Here is a 19,850-nt window from a genome sequence, read left to right on the forward strand (position 1 = left end):
ATATTAAGAAACAAATTGCATCTAGTACCTATATATAAAACATCTCTTAAAAAGTTTCTGTTTCGTTAAGTAACTTACTCTGGGTTCCTTTCCTCTTCGTGTGAATACACGAAGACACATTCATGTATGGGGAATTGAGGAATAAATATTGAGAATGAAACCCAGGAAATCCTGCATACTAGTCAAGTACTTTACCATTGAGCTGTATTCTCATGGTACTCTTATGGTAGCTATTATAAGTAGTTTGAGATGTCTGAGAACTCTCATTCCCTATTTGAAGTCTTGCTTTGGGTCTGTATATTCCCACTTTCTGAAGTTAAGTTCCATTCATCTTTACTCACCTCTTGAAACAATTCATTGCCTGCTGCAACTCAGGATAAAACTTGCTGTTTCTTATACCTTGTCACTGTTGGGGGGGGCTCTATGAGAAACTGAATCTTTTCTGAAGCTACTGTCTTTTGTGAAATTCTACCAAGAGATAGATGTTTTTCTTCCACAGCCTTCATTATACTACATTGCCCAGAATAGATATCTTCTCTTTCTTTGGTTGTTTTTTGCTAGTCCCTTTCATTTTCTCTAAAATGACCACAAACTTCCTGTTGTAGTAGTCATCTTCCAAGTCCAAGCCCCTCTTATCTTAATACACATGTTTTGTTGATTTTAATATTCTGGGTTATTGTCATTATCTCAACAACTATTTCAAGTCAATTTATTGCCTGTGAGTTCCTGTACCATCAAAAATCCTAGTTGTATACTTCCAGTATATACAATGGCAGAGAAAACATTTCCATTCCAAAGGGAGAAATGGGAATGGAGCAAAGAAACGTTAGATCAAAGAAAGAGCAAACACAGCAGAGCACACAGTAAACGCTGTGGCTCCTTGTAGCATTTGGGGCTTATGACAGCATCTGTGAACTTAAGTGAGTTTGTGTAGCTCCACCCCACAGTACCGCTATTTGAAGGGTACATGTACTCTCTTGCTGATTCAGTTTGTTTTTTGTTTTGCTTTTTTTTTTTAAATACTTATTTATTATGTATACAATATTCTGTCTGTGTGTATGTCTGCAGGCCAGAAGAGGGCACCAGACCTCATTACAGATGGTTGTGAGCCACCATGTGGTTGCCGGGAATTGAACTCAGGACCTTTGGAAGAGCAGGCAATGCTCTTAACCACTGAGCCATCTCTCCAGCCCCCTCTCTCTCTTACTGATTCAATCTGTACTTTGATCTTTCCTCATTTTGCATTCCATGTCCCTATTATACCCAATATCCTAGGTCCCTATTGCTTCCTAGACTTTGCCTTCAGAGATTTATAGTGGCCTTTAAAGGGTCTTCTTGCAGTGAATCTAACCATGCCACTTATTTCCTGGCTTTTGGTTTTCTGAAACATTGGCGAAAGCCTTTAGTACCCGCTATGTTTGTCTGTCTACAAGGCAGCACTAAGTGCATGACAACTTTGTCATGCTGTCAGCTTGAAATGCAGCCTGACCCTGTTTTATTATAGTTGCAGTAGCCTCTAAGCATATGGATGACTAAATTAGGGGAAACATTTTTCTAGGTCTGCTTAGTCCAGCAGGGACTACTGCAGCCTCTGCTTTAATTACACGCATGATCTAACAACCCTGACTTTGTCTGTAGCTGGTCTGTACAATCTGTCGAAAACTTTCACTGTGCCCGTCTTTCTTTCCTTATTAAATGAATATTTTTCAAACCTTTCTGTCTCTTTCCCCACCTCAGTATTTCATTGTAATTCTGAATAAAAGTCAGTGACCAATAACCATGCCCCAGCTTTATTGACCAAATACTATGATTTTTAGCACTCAGCCTCACTCAAGTTTTCAGGACACAAGCAAAATGGAACCAGGTTTTTTCCCAGAATGTGACATGAGTGGTCTCTTGTCCTGTTCCCAATAGAATCCTTATTCCTGAAACCATGTGGTTGCTGGGAATTGAACTCAGGACCTCCTGCAGAGCAGCCAGTGCTCTTAACCTCTGAGCCATCTCTCCAGCCTTAAGTTTTTAATTTTTTACTTTTAATTTGGTTTATTTGGTAAAAATATCTATTCTTCCCTCTGCATTAAAATTTCTGTAGGAGAAATTCTGGAAGGCAGTATGACTGAAATGCAATTAAGATTTAGATTCACCCTATCCTCATGTGCCTCCTGTAATTTCTCTTCAACAGTAATCAATTCCTCTTCCGCTTTAGCTGTTAATTCTCTGGGACTATTTGTCTTTATTACCATCTAAAGTTTTGTTTAGATCAGGTGTTATCCCAACAGCTGGTCGTAGACTGGAAATGTCTCTTAATGATCTTTGAAAGTCATTAAGAGTCTGTAATTGATCTCTCCTAATTTGTGCCTTTTGTGCTCTAATTTTCTGTTAGCCTATTTTATAACTTAGATAATTGACAGAATCTCCTCTTTGTATTTTTTTCAGGAGCAATCTGTAATCTTAATTTAGGCAAAACTTTCTTTACTTCTTCAGACATTCTTTCTAAAGTATTTATGTTTGAATCAGATAGCAAAATGTCATCCATGTAATGGTAAATTATAGATTTAGGAAATTTTTTAAGTATTATTTCCAATGGCTGACTTACAATGTATTCACATAGGGTGGGGCTATTAAGTATTCCCGGTGGAAGGATGGTTTATTGGTTTCTCCTAGTAGGTTGAGAATTATTATAAGTAGGCACTGTGAATGCAAATTTTTCCTCTGTCCTTTTCTTGTAAAGGTATAGTGAAGAAATGGTCTTTTACATCGATAACTATAAGAGACAATCCTTATGGTAATAGAGAAGGCTGAGGAAATTCCAGATTGTAGAGGGCCCATAGGTTGAATTACTTTGTTGACAGCTCTTAGATCTGCCACCATTCTTCATTTATCAGATTTCTTTTTAACAGCAAATACAGGAAGATTCCAAGGGCTGATTGATTCTTCAATATGGTGAGCATCCAGCTGTTCTAAAGCCTGCAGTTTATCTTCTGTTAATGGCCACTGTTTAATCTGTATTGGTTTTTCAGTTAACCATTTTAAAGGTAGGGCTATTGGTACCCCTAGTTGCTTTGTGTTCTTGTACAGCCTGAATGGCTGGTGACCTTTGTGTATAGTACCTTCTAATATTCTTCCCAGAATTATGAGTTTCTGGGACTGCAGCAATGTTAATCTGGATGTTTCATTGCTGAAGCAGGCCACAACCCCATAAATCCGCTGCAATATAGCCACATACAGCCTCAGCCTTCGTCTCTGTACTTCTGTTCCTATGCATTCAACCAATCTCTTGTTTTGTTTCACTGAGATAGGCTTCCAATTTCTAGTAATTAAACATCTGTCTCTTGAAGAGACCAATGTGGATGTCAAGATTCTGGAGTAATAGTACTCAACGCCTGCACCTGTGTCTGTCAAACCCATAATTACAATGCCATTTATATACACTCGTAGCTTTGATCTTTGATCATTTATAGAAGTCTGCCAGAATATATGTTTTCTATTTCCTATTGAAATTTTTGATTTATCCTCCATGTTTATTCCATCGTACACAACAGTATGGTTCTTTTTAGAGATGGCTCTAGATTTTTAAATTTTCCTGGTGAGACATGTCCTCCACAGTGACTGGGAATAACTGGGCCACTTTTCTCGAAGGCCCTTCTAAGGAGTTTCCTGATGATATCAGGTTGTCTTATCTGTCTTTTGTTGATCTACATTCATTGGTTCAATGTCAACCTTTGCCATACCTTTGAGATATACCTGAAGGCTGAGTCCTCCTATTCTTGCCATTCCCAGAGGAGATATTATTCCTAGGAATTCCTTGTCTACAATCCCTTCTCAGATGTCCTATTCTACCACAATTAAAATATTTTGCATTTTGAAGTCTCCTCATACCTTTGGAAATTGCTTCTCCTACCCAAAATTCAGTATTAGTCAAATGTCTCAGTGTTCATTGTATGCATGATCCATTCATCCATTGGGGCTGATCTAACCTTTAAAGGTCCAAGTATCTTTTTGCATTCTAAGTTGGCATTTTCAAAAGCCAAAGATTCAGTAAGTACTCATATAGCATCTGGGTCTGTTACTCCTATTTGTATAGCCTTAGTTAGTCTTTGTAAAAAGTCACTAAAGGGCATTCTCTGGCCCTGTTTAACCCTGGTATATGATTCAATTCGTTTTCTTGGTTCTTGAATCCTGTCCCAAACATTTAAGGCTGCTTTGTGGCACAGGGACAAGATTTGTTCCTTGTAAAGAACTTGAGCCTGTGGCTTAGCATAATTGCCCTCACCAAGAGTGTGATCTTGGGAAGTCTCAAGTCCTTTTAATTTTTACTGTTGTTCTAAAATTTTAGCCTCTTCTCTGAAATAGCATTTAAACATCAGTTGAGGCCCGTTATCCAGGACTCCTAAACTAACTGAAGCCAGTCATGTAGTGTGGCATTAATGCTAGAAGCCCATATCTTTACCATATTCCTAACAAATGCAGAGTGCAAGCCATAAGTTGTGACAGCTTACTTATTTTTTTTTTTTAAGATCATTCATTCCTATAGGTATCCATCTACCTTCTTTGGACCTTTAGAACTTGATGTTTTCTCAGATTACAGGGTAGGAAGCTAAAACCCTGGGTAAGTCATCTCTGACAACTACTGGCGATATTGAATCCTGTCTTTGTACCTTCTTTTCCCTGCTCATCAGCTCCAATAGTTTCCTCAATCATTTCAAATCTTTTTACTGTTGTCTTTTTTTTTTTTTTTAAAAAAAAGCCCAAATCTCCTGGCCTGTATATATTTCTAGTGATTTCATTGAGGCACCTAGCCTCTGGTCCTCATTCTGCTCATGTGATTCCAAAGTCTGAAGTTTTTTATTTAAAGATAACATCTCATCATTGTACATTATTTGGGTAACATCCAGGTTGTCTTCCTGGAGAGATACTGTATCTGCTAACCTATCTTAACTTTTTAACAAATTTTGATTATCAAATTCAACAGTATGAATTCTTTCAGATAACTTCTCAGTACCCTTAGACATGGATTCAATTTTGTCTGTCAAATTAATGTTACCCTTTTTCATGCTATTAATTTTTTCAGGTAACTTTTGATTTTCAATGGTATTAATCCTGTCATCTAGCTGTTCCTTATTAGTCTGTAAAGACTGTATCATTTCTAAAAGTTCCTCATTCTTGGCTCTGTTATCAAACTATTTTCTTAAGGATATAGTATGAAGAAAAAAACTGAGTCCCAATAGCCAATAAGTGGATGCGTTACAATAACCATATAAGCCTTGCAGAATACAATCCATAGTATTAGCAAAAAATTTACTAAAAGTTTCAGTGGTAATGTTATCTGCCATTATATAAATTTCAAGTTTACCTGTTATGAGGCCTGGTAAATTGTTTTAGATGTTGTAATCTTTATTGTCCAGCAGGTGTCAGGGTTGCAGAGTCACGACTAGCAGCAATGCAACCCGTCATGACACAAACAAATGGTCCTGAGCCGCTTTAGTTTCCCACCTTGGTACTAGTTAAATACTGAGAAATATGTTTTGCTTGATAAATTAAAAGCAATTAAATCAATTTTATACATGAAGCAAGAAGCCCAGAACTCACAGGCAGGGAGCATAAACCAGAAGCTACACAAGTTGCCACACTGCAAGAAACGTGGCAGTGGGCTAGGGGATATCTGCGAGCTTGAGAAATTTCCAAGTTGCTACAAGCAGTTAGCTCTGCTGTGGTGGGGCTTTACAAAAACCGATTAAGTAAAAGCAAGCAAAGCTGTGGACCGGTTAGGCCTTTAAGCCAGTTCACCCGGTAGGTATGGAGTCTGGATCTACGTGGGCACCAGATGAAGAAGGCCCAGAAAAGAAAAGCCACACACTAGCTCAGAATTGAATATAATAAAAGGTTGTTTATTTAAGGGTAGATTCACAGATCAACATCCTCTGCATGAATGGGTAACAGGAACCAAATCACACCACTGGGAGAGAGAGAGAGAAGAGAGAGAGACAGAGACACAGAGAGAGAGACAGACCTGATGTGTGCATTACATTAGCATATATAGTATATGAGGTCACGCCCAAGTTGGCAGGTAACTTAAAGGCTACTGACTGTAGGAATTCCTACAGCAGGAGAACAAGGTAGAGTATTCAGGCTTTACTTTCTTAAATAATACCGGACATCATGGAACCTGTTTATTAGGTTAATGATATTGTCAGATTTGCCTCCTAAACAAAGAATTCTGTTGGTCATATGGAGCAATGAGTAAAAGAAAATGGAAACAAATCGTTGAGCTAGAAGGAAGAATATTTCATTGAGTAAGGAATGATGAAAGGATGATGATTTTGTGTAAAGCAGTATTTATCGCCTTGAGACAGGCAATTTGTTCTACCATGATCAAGTCAGAAATGCTTATTAAGTCTTTTAAAAAAGGAAAATATGAAACCATTGTTGTACCTGTTATTCAAAAAACATTTTATATCTTGTTAATTAGAGGAAATGATTGGAAATTCATTTTTTGGAAGGATTGTGATATAATACTTCCTACCTTTTATTCACACAGAAGTATAACTTGGAACTTCTATTGAATAGTTGACAGTTTTTTGAAGAGTTTAATGATTTCCCCGCTAAAAATATCTTAAAAGGTTGTTTTAAAATTTAATCAGCTTATCTTGGAAGTGTTTATTTCTTTGTTTAAAGATCAATAAAGAGACTCGCTATGGATTTAAACAGAATGCTTAGCCAGGTACTATTGCCATCTGCAAAGACTATAATAATAGTCTAGTTATCACTCATAAGTTGAATGTATGGTTTTCTGTTTTGTTTTGTTTTTTAATGCCCTCTTTTTTCTCTGTGTGTTTCTTGTCAGATTGGATAAATTCTGTTTGAGAGGTACACATGGAACATTATAAATATACCAAATTAGCAATTTGGGAATATAGCAGAAGGGTGAATTGGCAAAATCTTAAAAGAAGATTGCCGAATAAACAAAAAAAAAATAAAATAAAAAAAAGAAGATTGCCAAAAATGTCACCTTGGGAAAAAAACTCATTGGTTCAGTGAATTTTTTGCATGTATATTGCTTATGTGTTACGAAATTTATTTAATTGCATGTGTCCAAGGAGAAACCATAAGACTTGATCCAAAGCTTTTTTAAAGTGGGCATCTGAGGCCTTTAAGCGACTCGGAGTTCCATTTTCCTTTCAAGAGATAAGATCAAGTAAACTACAGATTAAGGAGTGGAGAGGAAATAATATAGAAAGCAATCATGCTCTCTCAGGTGTAGCCAACATCAAAATACAGAAGAAACCTGAGTTTGTGAGTTTCTTTTAGCGGTGTTTACCTATCAAGGTAAACCTAGCTCCATTTTTCTTTTCTTTCCTTTTTTTTAACCTTTATTTATTATGTATACAATATTCTCTCTGTATGCCTGCAGTCTAGAAGAGGGCACCAGACCGCATTACAAATGGTTGTGAATCACCATGTGGTTGCTGGGAATTGAACTCATGACCTTTGGAAAAGCAGACAATGCTCTTAACCTCTGAGCCATCTCTCCAGCCCTTCCATTTTTCTTAAATATGCTTTCTGTGTTTTTTTATCTTTTTAAAGATTTATTTATATTTGTATATGTGTGTTTTGTCTGCATGTAAAACTGCAAACAGAAGATGGTGTCAGATCCCATGGGACTACAGTTATTTATGGTTGTGAGCTGCTGTGTGGAGCTGGGAATTGAACCTGGGCCCTCTGGAGGAGTGCAGGGGGGGTCTTAAACACTGAGCCATCTCTCAAGTTCCCATTATTTGGGATTTTAAAGCTGGATGCTAGTTGTGTAGGCAGCAAGGCAGTCATAATGTTATTTTAAAATATATTTTGCTCGAAGATGTATTTATTCTTAGATAAATTGATGAAAATAGCAGTTAGACTTCGCAGAACATCTGAAAATTAATTGGTAAACCCTGGAACTAGGTACCCATGACACATTTCATTCAAAATAATTTTCTAGTTATTTAACAAATGTAATGTTCACCTGTTTGTGCATTTCTTTGTTAGAAATTGCAAAGACAAAAACCCAGGTCTCCTTTTCTCTAGCAAACTTGGTAATAGAAATAAGACAAAAAGTGGGGCTGAAGAGATGAACAGCTAAAGTACTTGTCGTGAAATAATTGTTTTGTACAGTGTGAAGATGTGTTGCTCATTCATTTAGTTAGGAACTAAATGGCCAATAGTTAGGTAGAAAGAGGTTAGGCTGTACTTGTGGACAGGGAGAGAGCTCTCTGAGTTGAAGGAGAGTGGAGTCACTTGGAAATGTAGGGAGAAGCAATATGATCCTGCCGTGCTAAAGAAAGGTACCAAGTCACATGGTAGGAAATAAATAAGAAATATGGGTTAATTTAAATTGTAAGAGCTAGTTAGTAACAAGTCTAAGCTATCAACCAAACATTTATAATTAATATTACGTCTCTTTGTGGTTATTTGGGAGTTGTCTCACAGGACAGAAAATTCTGCATATGAGTACCTGCTGCTCGTGCAAAAGATCCAAGTTTATTGCCTAGCACCATATTGGATGGCTCATAACCATCAATAACTCCAATTTCAGGGAATCTGATGTCTTCTTCTGCTCTCTGTGGACATGTGTATACATATGGTACATGTATATGTGTTAGGGTCTGCACACATACACATAAAATAAAAAGCATTTTTAAAAGTGATATTTGATGAATCGTACAGTTTAACTGGATTTTAGAAGTAATTCATTTACTAAAGAACCTTGATTTAACTACATATATCATTTAGAGTTTACTGGTAGTGGGTGATTATCAAAGAAAGCTTAATAGAAAAGAGATTTGATTTTGAAAATGAGGGCTCTAAATGTAGTATATATTGAAAGAAGAAGTGGTAAGAAAAAGAAAGGCTACTCAGGAGACTATCATTTCTCATATCTAAAGCTGTGAGTGGCTTCCCAATGCTCTTTGAATTATACATGGCCTGTGGTGTTAAGTGTGCCATGATATATTTTGGTATTCTCCTCTGCTTCTGTCTCTTAAGAAGCTCTAGCCATTTGACTTCTTCTTCTTCCAAAGCACATTTTTAAGAATGCATGTTAACTAATCTCTTTCCTGATATTATGCTTTTTCCTTTGCCTAAGATGGTCCCCATCCTGCCATAAAAGATTTACTCATTCATTTGTGGTTTTGTGGTTATTTTAAGATTTGGGTATTTGGTAGTAAGGTACAAACTGTTAATCTACATGAAATTAGTTGAAAGTTATAAATCAGTATAATAACTAGGGTGATGAAAGATTGTTATGGAAGGAAGCTAAGACAATTATATTTTAATGGCCAATTAGGGCATTAGTGCAGAGGGCAGAGTCCTGGAAGTACCAGTATCTATCCTGAGCCTTAGGATGAATAGGAGTTTTTCTGATGGGTACATAATAGAAAAAGAAAAGAGTGATGATGTTTACAGTTGAGAGAATAAATGAACCAGGGGCACTGAACTGTAAAATAGGGGCTATATTTTAGGGCAAGTAATTGGTATTCCTGAGCTATATAGTCTGAAATTGCACACAAAGTGAGTGAGTGGCCAGGTTGTGGGAAACCTGTGTGCTCTGTTGAGGAGCTTGCACTTCATGGGATAGTTCTTTTGGGCCCTATCATTGTAGAAACACTTATATACAATTCCTAAAAGGCTGAAGAGACTTGTGTCTAGTTGAAGTAGAAATGATCTCCTTCCCCTGCAAACATAAGACCTCTCTTTTGAAAATCACTGCTGGAGCAAAGGAGAACCACTGAAGGGCGGTAAGCCTCGGAATGACATGATCATATTTGCATTGTGAACTAGCATGTATTAAAATGCAGATTTAAGGGGCAGATATCAGTAAAGAATCTATTGTAAGAATTGAGTAAAAGAAAATAAGTATTTATCACCAGGTATGATAAAGTAACTGTTATGATAAAGTGACTAATCCTTATTCTGTAAACAATAAAGCCAGCCCATTCCCCAATATACATATTTATTTATCATTCATTGTTGTATAGTGTGCAGCCTAACACTGCAATGGTCATTTTACTGCAGCTACCTGCTATGTACAATTTCCCAATTGTGGCACAGCAATCCAAACTTGAAGCTGAGAAGGCAGAGAACCTTCGGGGAAGTGCAGATCTACTGAACAGGAGCCTATCTAGAGATCTTGGCCAAGAATTCTGCTATGTTTTTGCAGGGAAGAGATTTTCCAGAGGACAACTAAGTATTGAGAACACAAGAGATATTCACTGTTAATGCTGATCAGAAAGGCCTGAACTTGCCAGGGAGAGATTCTTTTAAACCACCTTCACTACTCCTGGAATCTATGGGAGACCATACCTCGAAAACAAAGAAATTGAAGTTTAGTAAAGCTAAGTAGTTTATGTATCTTGGTTTACTAAGAATTTATGGCCAGGATTTAAGAGTAGAATAGTTAGCAACATCGAAAATAGATGAGCAGGCCTCAGCTTTACCTGCCTTGAATGTCTTAACACTGGTAAGGTTTCAAAGCCCTATTGGATGATTACAATTTGAGGAAAGTTGAAAGTCTTATATTGAGATGCTTATCCATGGTAGGAAGGACAGAAAACTATACCTTATGGCAGTGGCTGTCAAGTGGAGTAAGCATCTGAATCCTATTGAAACAGAGCATTGAACTTTACCACATTTCTGATTTAGGGAGTGTGGGTGGATCCTGAGAATGTGAACTATAAAACTCTGTTAATCCCAGAATAAATTGAAATTAATTTCCATGTAATTATAAGTAAGGTGAAACATAATTTATAGGAAGCATATATGTACGTATGTGAATATAAATATTACATGTACCACCTTGCAGTGCAGGTGTCATGGACAGTTTGCTAAGAGGACAAAGAAACCAAAACTTACGTTTTATTTTGTTGTAAACACACCTTAGAAACTATTATTCTTATTGTTTTCTGCTTTCTTCTTTTATAGAAGACAGAAATTAAAGTGCTTGATTCTTCTCTCCCCCTTCTCCCTTCCTCACCTTCCTCACTCCTTTCCTCCTTCTTCCCTCCCTCCCTCCTCCCTCCCTCCCTCCCTCCTTCCCTTTTTTTTTTTTTTTTTTTTGACTCCAGACTGATATAGAAGCCCAGTCCAAGGCCAAGGAAATGTAAAAACTATTATCAATTCATAGAATAGAAACTGGGAAATGTATAAGTAATTAAGAACAATTCTTGAGACAATAGTATGACGTGGTCAAATAAATTTAGAACAGTCAAAAGAGAAAATTGCTATCTGAAACTGTCTCTGTAACAGAATCCTAAGATTAGTGAACTCTGATTTGATTCATTTGAAAGGAATGACATTACCTATAAATATGTATCTTTAAAATATTGTATCTAAGGAGCACTCAGACTATTAACACAATAAAATATTCTTGAGAAATTTCATCTTAGGGATACTGGAGAGTTGGCTCAGTGGTTAAGAACACTTGCTGCTTTTACAGAGTTCGGTTGCCAGTACTCAAATGAGGTAGTTTATAGTTAGCTCATCTTATCTCCAGCTTGAAAGGATATATCAATGCCTTCTCTTGGCTTGTGTGGGCATGCAGATAAAAATGCCTCTCTCACACACACATACACACATTTATATGAATAAATAAATAATAAATGAAAAGAAATTAAATCTCATGATGTTCTTTTTTTCTTTGAATCTAGAGTAAAACAACCTAATTTTTTCAGAGTAAATACTTTGAATAAAATGTGTGATAATAGTTTAACTTTAAACATTAGAGATGAAGCATCTCTGTTAATACTTGGAGAAAATAATTGACTATAAATTTTAGGCCCAAATAGTAAGGCTGATTTATTATTATTATTATTATTATTATCATCATCATCATTATTTTTATTATTAATTATCATTATTATTGTCATTATAGTGGAAACCTAGCATATAGTTTATAGAAGTTTGTTTCCCTTTTCATGGATATGATCTTTATAAATTTCCACAGGGAGAAAACTATCTTCCCCTGAAACACTATAAGCAATTGATGTTTCTGTAAAGCTTAAATGTTTATTCAGGTAATAGTTGAAAACCACTACAACTGTTATGTTTATTTGCTCAGTGATTCCAATTTTTTCTTTTCTTAATTTACTCCCTTTGTTTCTACTTTTGGAGCAAGTAAAAGTTACTTTTGCCTTTTAAAGTAAAAGTCACTTAGCCTTCTAGTGCTACTCTTTAATTATTTAACTAGAGAAGATAGAGTTTACTTTGAAAAGGGATAGATGACTTAGGTTACTGTTCATGGTGTTTTTATTACTTAGTACTTTAGGAATACCTTTATTGATTATGTGACCTCTGCTTTAGCAATTTTATCTTTCTTAATTCTACCCTTTGATTTCTTGCTGTATGAAGAGTAAGCATAGTTCATCTAATGAAGGGAGAGTAAAGAGTGTGTAAACTTTCAGTAAACTTGTAAAGAGTGTGTAAACTTTCAGTACTAAGGAAGTGCTTGGATGTGTATTCTTTGAGTGCTTCATAACAGAAAGCTATCATGTTCTTGACCCCAGTTACCAGGGGTTGGATTATAGATCATTGCAGAAGTCATATGCAAGTAAGTTTACCTGCTCCTGCTTTGCTGGATCATTTGATGTGATGCTTGTTGTATGTAGTTCTTGGAATATAAATTATTCCTCAGGTGTCAGTAGATAACTATAGTGCCTCTTAACAGTGCAGGATTATCTGTTTTCTTCCTAATGATTAGTGTTGTGTACTGTTAAAGACATTTTTCCCATATCCAAGATCACCACAGTAGCATTCTGCAAGCCTTATTGTGTTACTTTCCTCTTTTAGGTCTCCAACATGCTCTGCCATTAGTTTTGTATGTGGTGTAGGAATAAATCAAGTCCTATAGCCTTAATCGTCATAAAGATTACCTGATTGACTTAGTACCAGTGACTGAAAAGACTCCCTACTGTTCTACTGGGCTCCCTTTGTTACAATATAGATCCCATATATTTCCTTAGCATTAAATGTTCATCATTGTTAACTTAGATTTCTTAAAAATAATTCAAAAAGCATAAGAAAATTTATAACTGATTAGTTACTGACATACTTTAACAAACTAATGCAGTTTGTGATGAAAGTTAGAAATTGTTATTTGTAAAAAAAAAAAAAAAACTTTGCCCATTACTTCATCATTAGAATTGTCTGTGGATTTTGTTTTCTACAGTTTTACTTATCCATGACCAAACATAATTCAGAAATGCTTTATAAAAATACCAGAGACAAATAGTTCTAATTCTTAAAGCATTGCGTTCTGTACAGTATCTTTAGTACAGTTATAGTATAGTGTTATTCTGATGGTGCTTGTCTTTAAGTATTCTTTGTTTTACTTTAGAATAACTGAAACATAAGAGTAGATGCTAGTAGTCTTCTAATGCCAAAGAGAAACTGTGAAGTGCTTCTATTCATTTAATGAAAAGGTAAAAATAAGATAAATTTATTGAAACATGGGGTAGTAATGGAGAAAAAAATGACATTTCAGTAACTTTATGTTGCTCTGTTTTATTAGTTATTATTATAATCTCTTATTGCATGTAACTTACAACATAAAATCTGTCATAGATTGTGTTGGGAAATATAATATACACAGGGTTTTATAGTAGCTATATTTTCAGGCATCAGTTGGTTCATTGGGGCCTTGGACTCCATCTTCCCGAGATGTGAAGAAACTACTATGCCCCACCCACTGAAGATGCCATCCATTATTCTGCAATAATATAACTTGCTGAATTGACTTTTAAAAACATTCATTGTTCTCATTTATTTATACAAATAACTATTCAGTGTGGTTTTGAAACTAATAATTTTTTACTATAATAGAAACAGTCACTTCTTTGAGATAGAATATGCTGTTTTATCTTTGTGCCTGTGCAACTATCTATGTTTGCATTGAAAATACACTTTATTAACTAGATTTAATTATTTGATTCTAATACTGAATAAAAGTTGGGTGACTTTATTTAAAAATCTTTAGCAAAACCAACGCTCTTTTCAGAGAATATTGAAACTTAATTTTTATGGTCAGCTTTTGTTTCAACATTTGTCTTTGAATATTGAATAAAATTAAAGTTTGTAAACCAGTTTCTGATACAGAGGAGGCTTTTGTGTGGGTGTTATATTTTGTTCTCTGAGCTTCCAGAGCAGGTTCACACCTACAGAGGATTTGTACTGTCTCCAGGGAAGCTAATTTACATACTCGCCTTTCCAGATCCTTCAGTTTTCTTTCTAAAGAGCAGCTTCCTGTAAAAGCCTTGGTAATCTTAACATCTCTTACACTTCATTTCTACATTCCTCCTACTTTCAAATCTCATTCCACACTACTATTTTCATTAATTAAAGAATTATTCAATCCGAAAATACTTAGACAAGTTCATTATTTTGTTTTCCCTTTTTCTTGGCTAAATAGATACCTGTGGAAGGACAGGAGCAGCAGACAGATTCCACCAAAGGACGATGCCTGAGGAGAACTGTCAGTGTTCCTTCAGAGGGTCAGTTTCCTGAGTACCCAGCAGAGGGCACCGCTAAACTAGGTAAGCTAAACAAAGGAATCCCTGCGTTTTATTGGATGATTGGTGGATTTGTCTCTTGTTAAACCTGTGTGTTCAAGTCAATAACTTGTTAATTCAGATCTGAAGTTCATCGAGTATAACCAAGCAGCTGCAGTTCTTGTATGCTAATAAATTTATCTGTGCCCTACTAAATAGGGTTGATGTTTGGTTTAGGCAAGTTGGATGGCATATTTCTGTACTATTGCTGATCTCTGGGTTTTCAGAGCATTGGTAGTATTGTTTCAGTCACTGTGTGAAGGAACTTGGTATTGAGACACACCCTTTTCATAGCTGCTGGTGATTTCACTGTTCAGAGAAGGATAATTTAACTTTGTATGTTCTACATAAATTATATTCAGACCAGTGTTTAAAGTAGATGACGGAAAAATGTTAACCCTTTCCATTTCCGATCAGGGATAGCTTAGTGATGATCTCACTGTTTCCCAAATCAGAAACACCCTAAACACATTTCAGTTGTTTTTATTCCAAAATAATTGTTCAATATCAAAGCAGCTAGCTTTTCCACCATTTTATATCCCATATATTATTAAGTGTTATTGTTTTGCAATATTTAAATAATTAGACTAGCACAATAATTTAAAGGAATATACAATTTAATGAGGAAATTTGAAAAATAGTACCTGCTTTGCGACTTTTGCATTGTATTATTATGTATTGATGAACCTTAAATATTTTACTCATGGATACATGGTCAGTAAATAAAATGAAATTATTTATTGTTTCTGTGGTGGTGGTCAATGTGTATAATTCTTTGATTTGGGTTATTTTTCTAAGATTTTTCTTGTCTAAATGAAGGTCATAATTTAAACCCTTCATTTCTCTTATGTCTTTTAAAACTTTCTGCCTTTAAAAAAAATTAGGCTAGCAAATATTCTCTCCAAGTTTATTCTTTGGAGAAACCATATTCTGGTCATCTGGTTTTCTTTGAACCACTTTAGCATGTGTTGAAGTCAATGTTGGTCCACATAATATTAAAAACTTACCATATTGTAAATGGTTTATATCTTGTTTTATTTCACATGCACTGATATTGCATATATATATAAACTGGCTAAGAGCCACCGGCTTTCATTTCCTGTTTTCATTATTTCTGCTGTATTGAAGTACTTTGAGGAAGTACAATCATAGTCTGAAGAATTACTGCAGAGTTCTAGAAGAGACAGTTAATGACTATATGGTAATTAGTTAAATATCTGTTGTGTTCCAGGTACTGTTCCTAAAGACAAAATAAGATGGCGGGTAGCAAAGGTGTCTGATCTCAAGCTGTTTTCTGGCTTTTTTCTAAACAGATCTGGAGGTTGTCCTGACTAAATGAGACTTAGTGACCATTTTGAGAGTTGTTTTCTAAAATTAGCTCTGAATTTACCCTCATTAATATGAGAGGGCAAAACTTATCTCTGGAGATATTCTTTTTCATTCCAGTTGAATTTTTTATTAGTTATCTTATTTTATTTTTATTTCCTGGTGAATTTTCTTTAGGCAAGATTACCTTTTGTTGAATGTTCCGTTGAACATTTGTGTTTGTCACATTTGGTGCCAGTCTCAAGAATAAAAAAGTGTATAGTAGGTTTTTAGGGATCGTGTGTATGTGTGTGTGTGTGTGTGTGTGTGTGTGTGTGTACGTGTGTGTACACACGCGTGCGCGCGCGCGTGTGCACATGTGCACGCACACTCACATGTGTGTTGGTTTTGTTTTATTTAACAAGATAAAAAATACATATAGAAACAAAAATCAATATTTAAAGATTAATTAATTGTTTCTACTGGTATCTCTGTATGCCTGAAAGTAGAAATTGAAAAAAATATATGCTTAGTACATCATCACACAACAATAGCTATCTAGGAAAAGAAGTCTAATGTGGTGTGCGGAACTTCAAGATAGAAAATTATAAAAGGTTTTAAATAAGTGAAAGTCCGGGAGGGAGAGTTGTACTGAGTGTTTGAGAGCTTGGCTAGCATACATGAAAGACTGGATTCAGTCCTTGGCACCAGATAGGAGAAAAGTGTGTGTGTGTGTGTGTAGCATTTTTGTATAGAAAACAGTATTCTCTCGTGATATTTTGTCAGTTCTTAGGGTTGAAATTACAGAATGAGATTACTTTTCTAAGTTATCATATAGTCTTAATTTCACCTAGAAATGCATAGACCAAGAATATACAGGATATCTGGGAGTGGTGGTGTATACCTTTAATACCAGCACTCTGGAGACAGAAGCAGATGCATCTCTGTGCATTCAAGGCCAGCCACAGTCTTATAAAAGTCACTATGTCAAAACAAACAAAACAAAAATAAAAATAGGACAGATTAGAAGAAAAGAAAACAAGAATACCTAACTTCTTGATGTTCACATCTGTTTAAATAGATCTAATTGAATAGAATTCAGAATTCTGATATGGTTATATTTTTATGTAGGACATACATTGTTACAAAGAGGGTCTGAAAGAGCAGTAAGGTGAGCAGTCTTTTCAGCCATTGTGTCAGGTCAATCAGATAATCCTAAAGAACAAGGGTGTAGGTCTTCACTTCTTTCCTAAGTCATGAGCAGAACCAGTTCAGATATGTTGTAGGTTTAAAGCAGGAGTAACACAGTAGACTTGCAGAATGTCTTTAACAGAAGACAAATAGCATTACTCATTAGGAAAACAACTGATTTAATTGATAAAGATTAAAACTTGTCAAAATACTAGTAAGAAAGTTAAGAGACAAATGATGGAGCAAGACAGTGTGCTTGTAAGATCAATGATGGGACATGGTTGACTCGGTGTATGTACAGGTTTCCTAGTGCAAAATGAGTGAGAGACTTGGCACAGTATTTTACTTAAGAATTCACTGAACAGTACACCCAGTGGTGCCTGCTGGCTCATTCATTTAGAAGAAGCTCCAAGTCGCAAAACTAATCTTTGGTGTTAGAAGTCAGGGGAGTGGTTAGTTTCAGGTAAGGGGCAGGAATTAGCAAGATGAAAGGCTCTGACAAGCACCCGGAGTACTTACAATGTCCTTTGTTGACTCAGGCGGTGCTTGCACTGTTCATGTCCACTTGGGATAATTCATGAGTTTCGAGCACTTCTCTATATGAGTGTTACACTTACCAAATCTGGGGGGGGGGGGTGGTTTGCAAAGATCATGTTGTCAAATAAATGGACAAAATAATTGAGCAGAGAGGATGGTTAAGAACTACTATCAACTTTATTATATGTTACTGAAGGGAAGCATTAAGATAAGGACAGAAAAATCAAGCAGTCTTGGTACTTAGTGACATTAAGTTTCTTAGTGAATTTAGTATAAAATAGCAGTTTTGGTGGTATGATAATAGCAGAAGCCATACTGAAATGGTTTGAAAGATAGTATATTCAGAGAGGAAATTGAATAGCAAGTGGGGACAACTCACTTTATATGTTGCCTGTCAAAGGGATGGCAGGTTGCTAGATACTCGGTAAGTAGTGACTGAATGAGTAAGGAAAACTAATGAAGAATAAAGATGATAAAGGACAGGGGATGCCTGTTAATCAGTCATGGTGACAGTATTAGTGTCGTGATAGTAATGATTACTATGTCATTCTTTCTTTTTTTCTTTTTTCTGTGTTTGTTTTTTTCTTTTCTGAGACAGGGTTTCTCTAGCTTTGGAGCCTGTCCTGGAACTAGCTCTTGTAGACCAGGTTGGACTCCAACTCACAGAGAACGATTCGCCTCCCTCTACCTTCCGAGTGCTGGGATTAAAGGCGTGTGGCACCACTGCCCAACTTAAATTTTTTAAAATTCTGTGTTCACTAGGGATTTTGATTTGTAGTTCTCCTTTTTTCTTTTCCTTTTCTTCTTCCCCCTCCCCTATCCTTCCCCTCCCCTATCCTTCCCCTCCCCCCCTCCCCTCCCCTCCCCTCCCCTCCCCTCCCCTCCCCTCCCCTCCCCTCCCCTCCCCTCCCCTCCCCTCCCCTCCCCTCCCCTCTACTACTTTTACCAACTGTCCTATCAAGCGTGCCAGTTGACAAGAAGAGGCCTTTCTAACCTGCTCTCTTATCATCTTCATCTGGCATAGTAGGTTATTTATTGTTGTGAAGGGGACTAGGGGTGCCTTTTATTAAGCTGTCATACAGTTTGTAGTTACTTCACAGTTTTTCCAGCAGATGGCAGTAAAATGTCTCAAATAAAGTAGTTATTCAAGTCCTTTGTATAGACAAACTAAGGAACAGGTTGTTGTTCTCAGCACATTCAAAATACAGGGATTGGTGCCTAAAAACAAGATAGTAGAGTCCTTTATAATGTGACCCAGGCCCGGGATTCTTTTACTCAACCCAAAGCATTGTTAATGTATTCTAATTTTATGTATGCTAATTGATAGTATTAGTACATATTAATACATGCTAATATTAATAAAACACTGTTGTGATTGGAAGGTCAGATAGGAAGGGAGAATGAGTGGATAAACAATTAGGAATAACTTTTAGATTCAACCTGGACACCTAGGGATAGAAATAGCACATGAAACTTAAGCTTCTAACTGTACTCCATCCAAGCCCTAGTAAAGCTGGAGGAAAGGATTTATTTTACTTTAAAGACTCAGTGCTTCAAGCATATGGAAAACAAGAAAGGTAAAAGCACACACACACACACACACACACACACACACGCACACACATATGCATATGTATGCTTGCTTACTGACATTCTCACTCACTCAAAACTAATAACAGTTAAGTTATGGTAAAAGGCACTTTGAAAGAGCCATTAACTCCTGGGCCATGGTTTTCTTCCCCCATTTTACTGTGTTCCCTACTTACACCTCTAGTTATATTTTCAGGGAGGATAAACAAATCCAAAAGTAACCCAAGTATCCAGATTTGAGATAGCAAGAGAAATTAGAAGCAAGGTATTTTACCAAATACAGGGTAAATAAAGAAATGTTTGCACACTGCAGAATGAGACTTCTTCCTCCTACTTTCCTTGCTGTTATTACCCCTCAAGCAAATATTTAGAAGAACACTATTCTGGTATTTTACTAGCATAAGAGGAGAAACATGATACAAGCTTTCCCTGAGACTAGCAAACATAAAGTGAAAGACAGATACTAAAACTAGCAGACAAACAGAAAAACAAAAATAAGACAAAAAAAAATGTAGGCATGGTGACTAGAAAGTCAACTGGAAATTTAAAGTAATTTTTCTCTAGTCTCAGAATGATAACCTAATATATATATTATATTGTTACATATATATATATATGTATGTATGTATACTAGATGCTACATAAAACACT

At 36.0% G+C, this 19,850-nt stretch overlaps 1 protein-coding gene across 4 annotated transcripts in view; it reads left to right on the plus strand.

Moving 5' to 3' along the window:
- Positions 1-19,850, plus strand: part of Rasal2 (RAS protein activator like 2) — a 267,727-nt gene that overhangs the window by 117,433 nt on the left and 130,444 nt on the right. For all 4 annotated transcript variants that reach the window (XM_085688048.2, XM_085688049.2, XM_048420873.3 and 1 more), the window contains exon 3: positions 14,438-14,561. In XM_085688048.2, the coding sequence (XP_085544174.1) occupies positions 14,438-14,561 (124 nt within the window). The remainder of the gene's footprint in view (positions 1-14,437; positions 14,562-19,850) is intronic.

This window comes from Myodes glareolus, chromosome 5 (assembly GCF_982192425.1).
Source record: "Myodes glareolus chromosome 5, mMyoGla1.1, whole genome shotgun sequence".
Lineage (NCBI taxonomy): Eukaryota > Metazoa > Chordata > Mammalia > Rodentia > Cricetidae > Myodes > Myodes glareolus.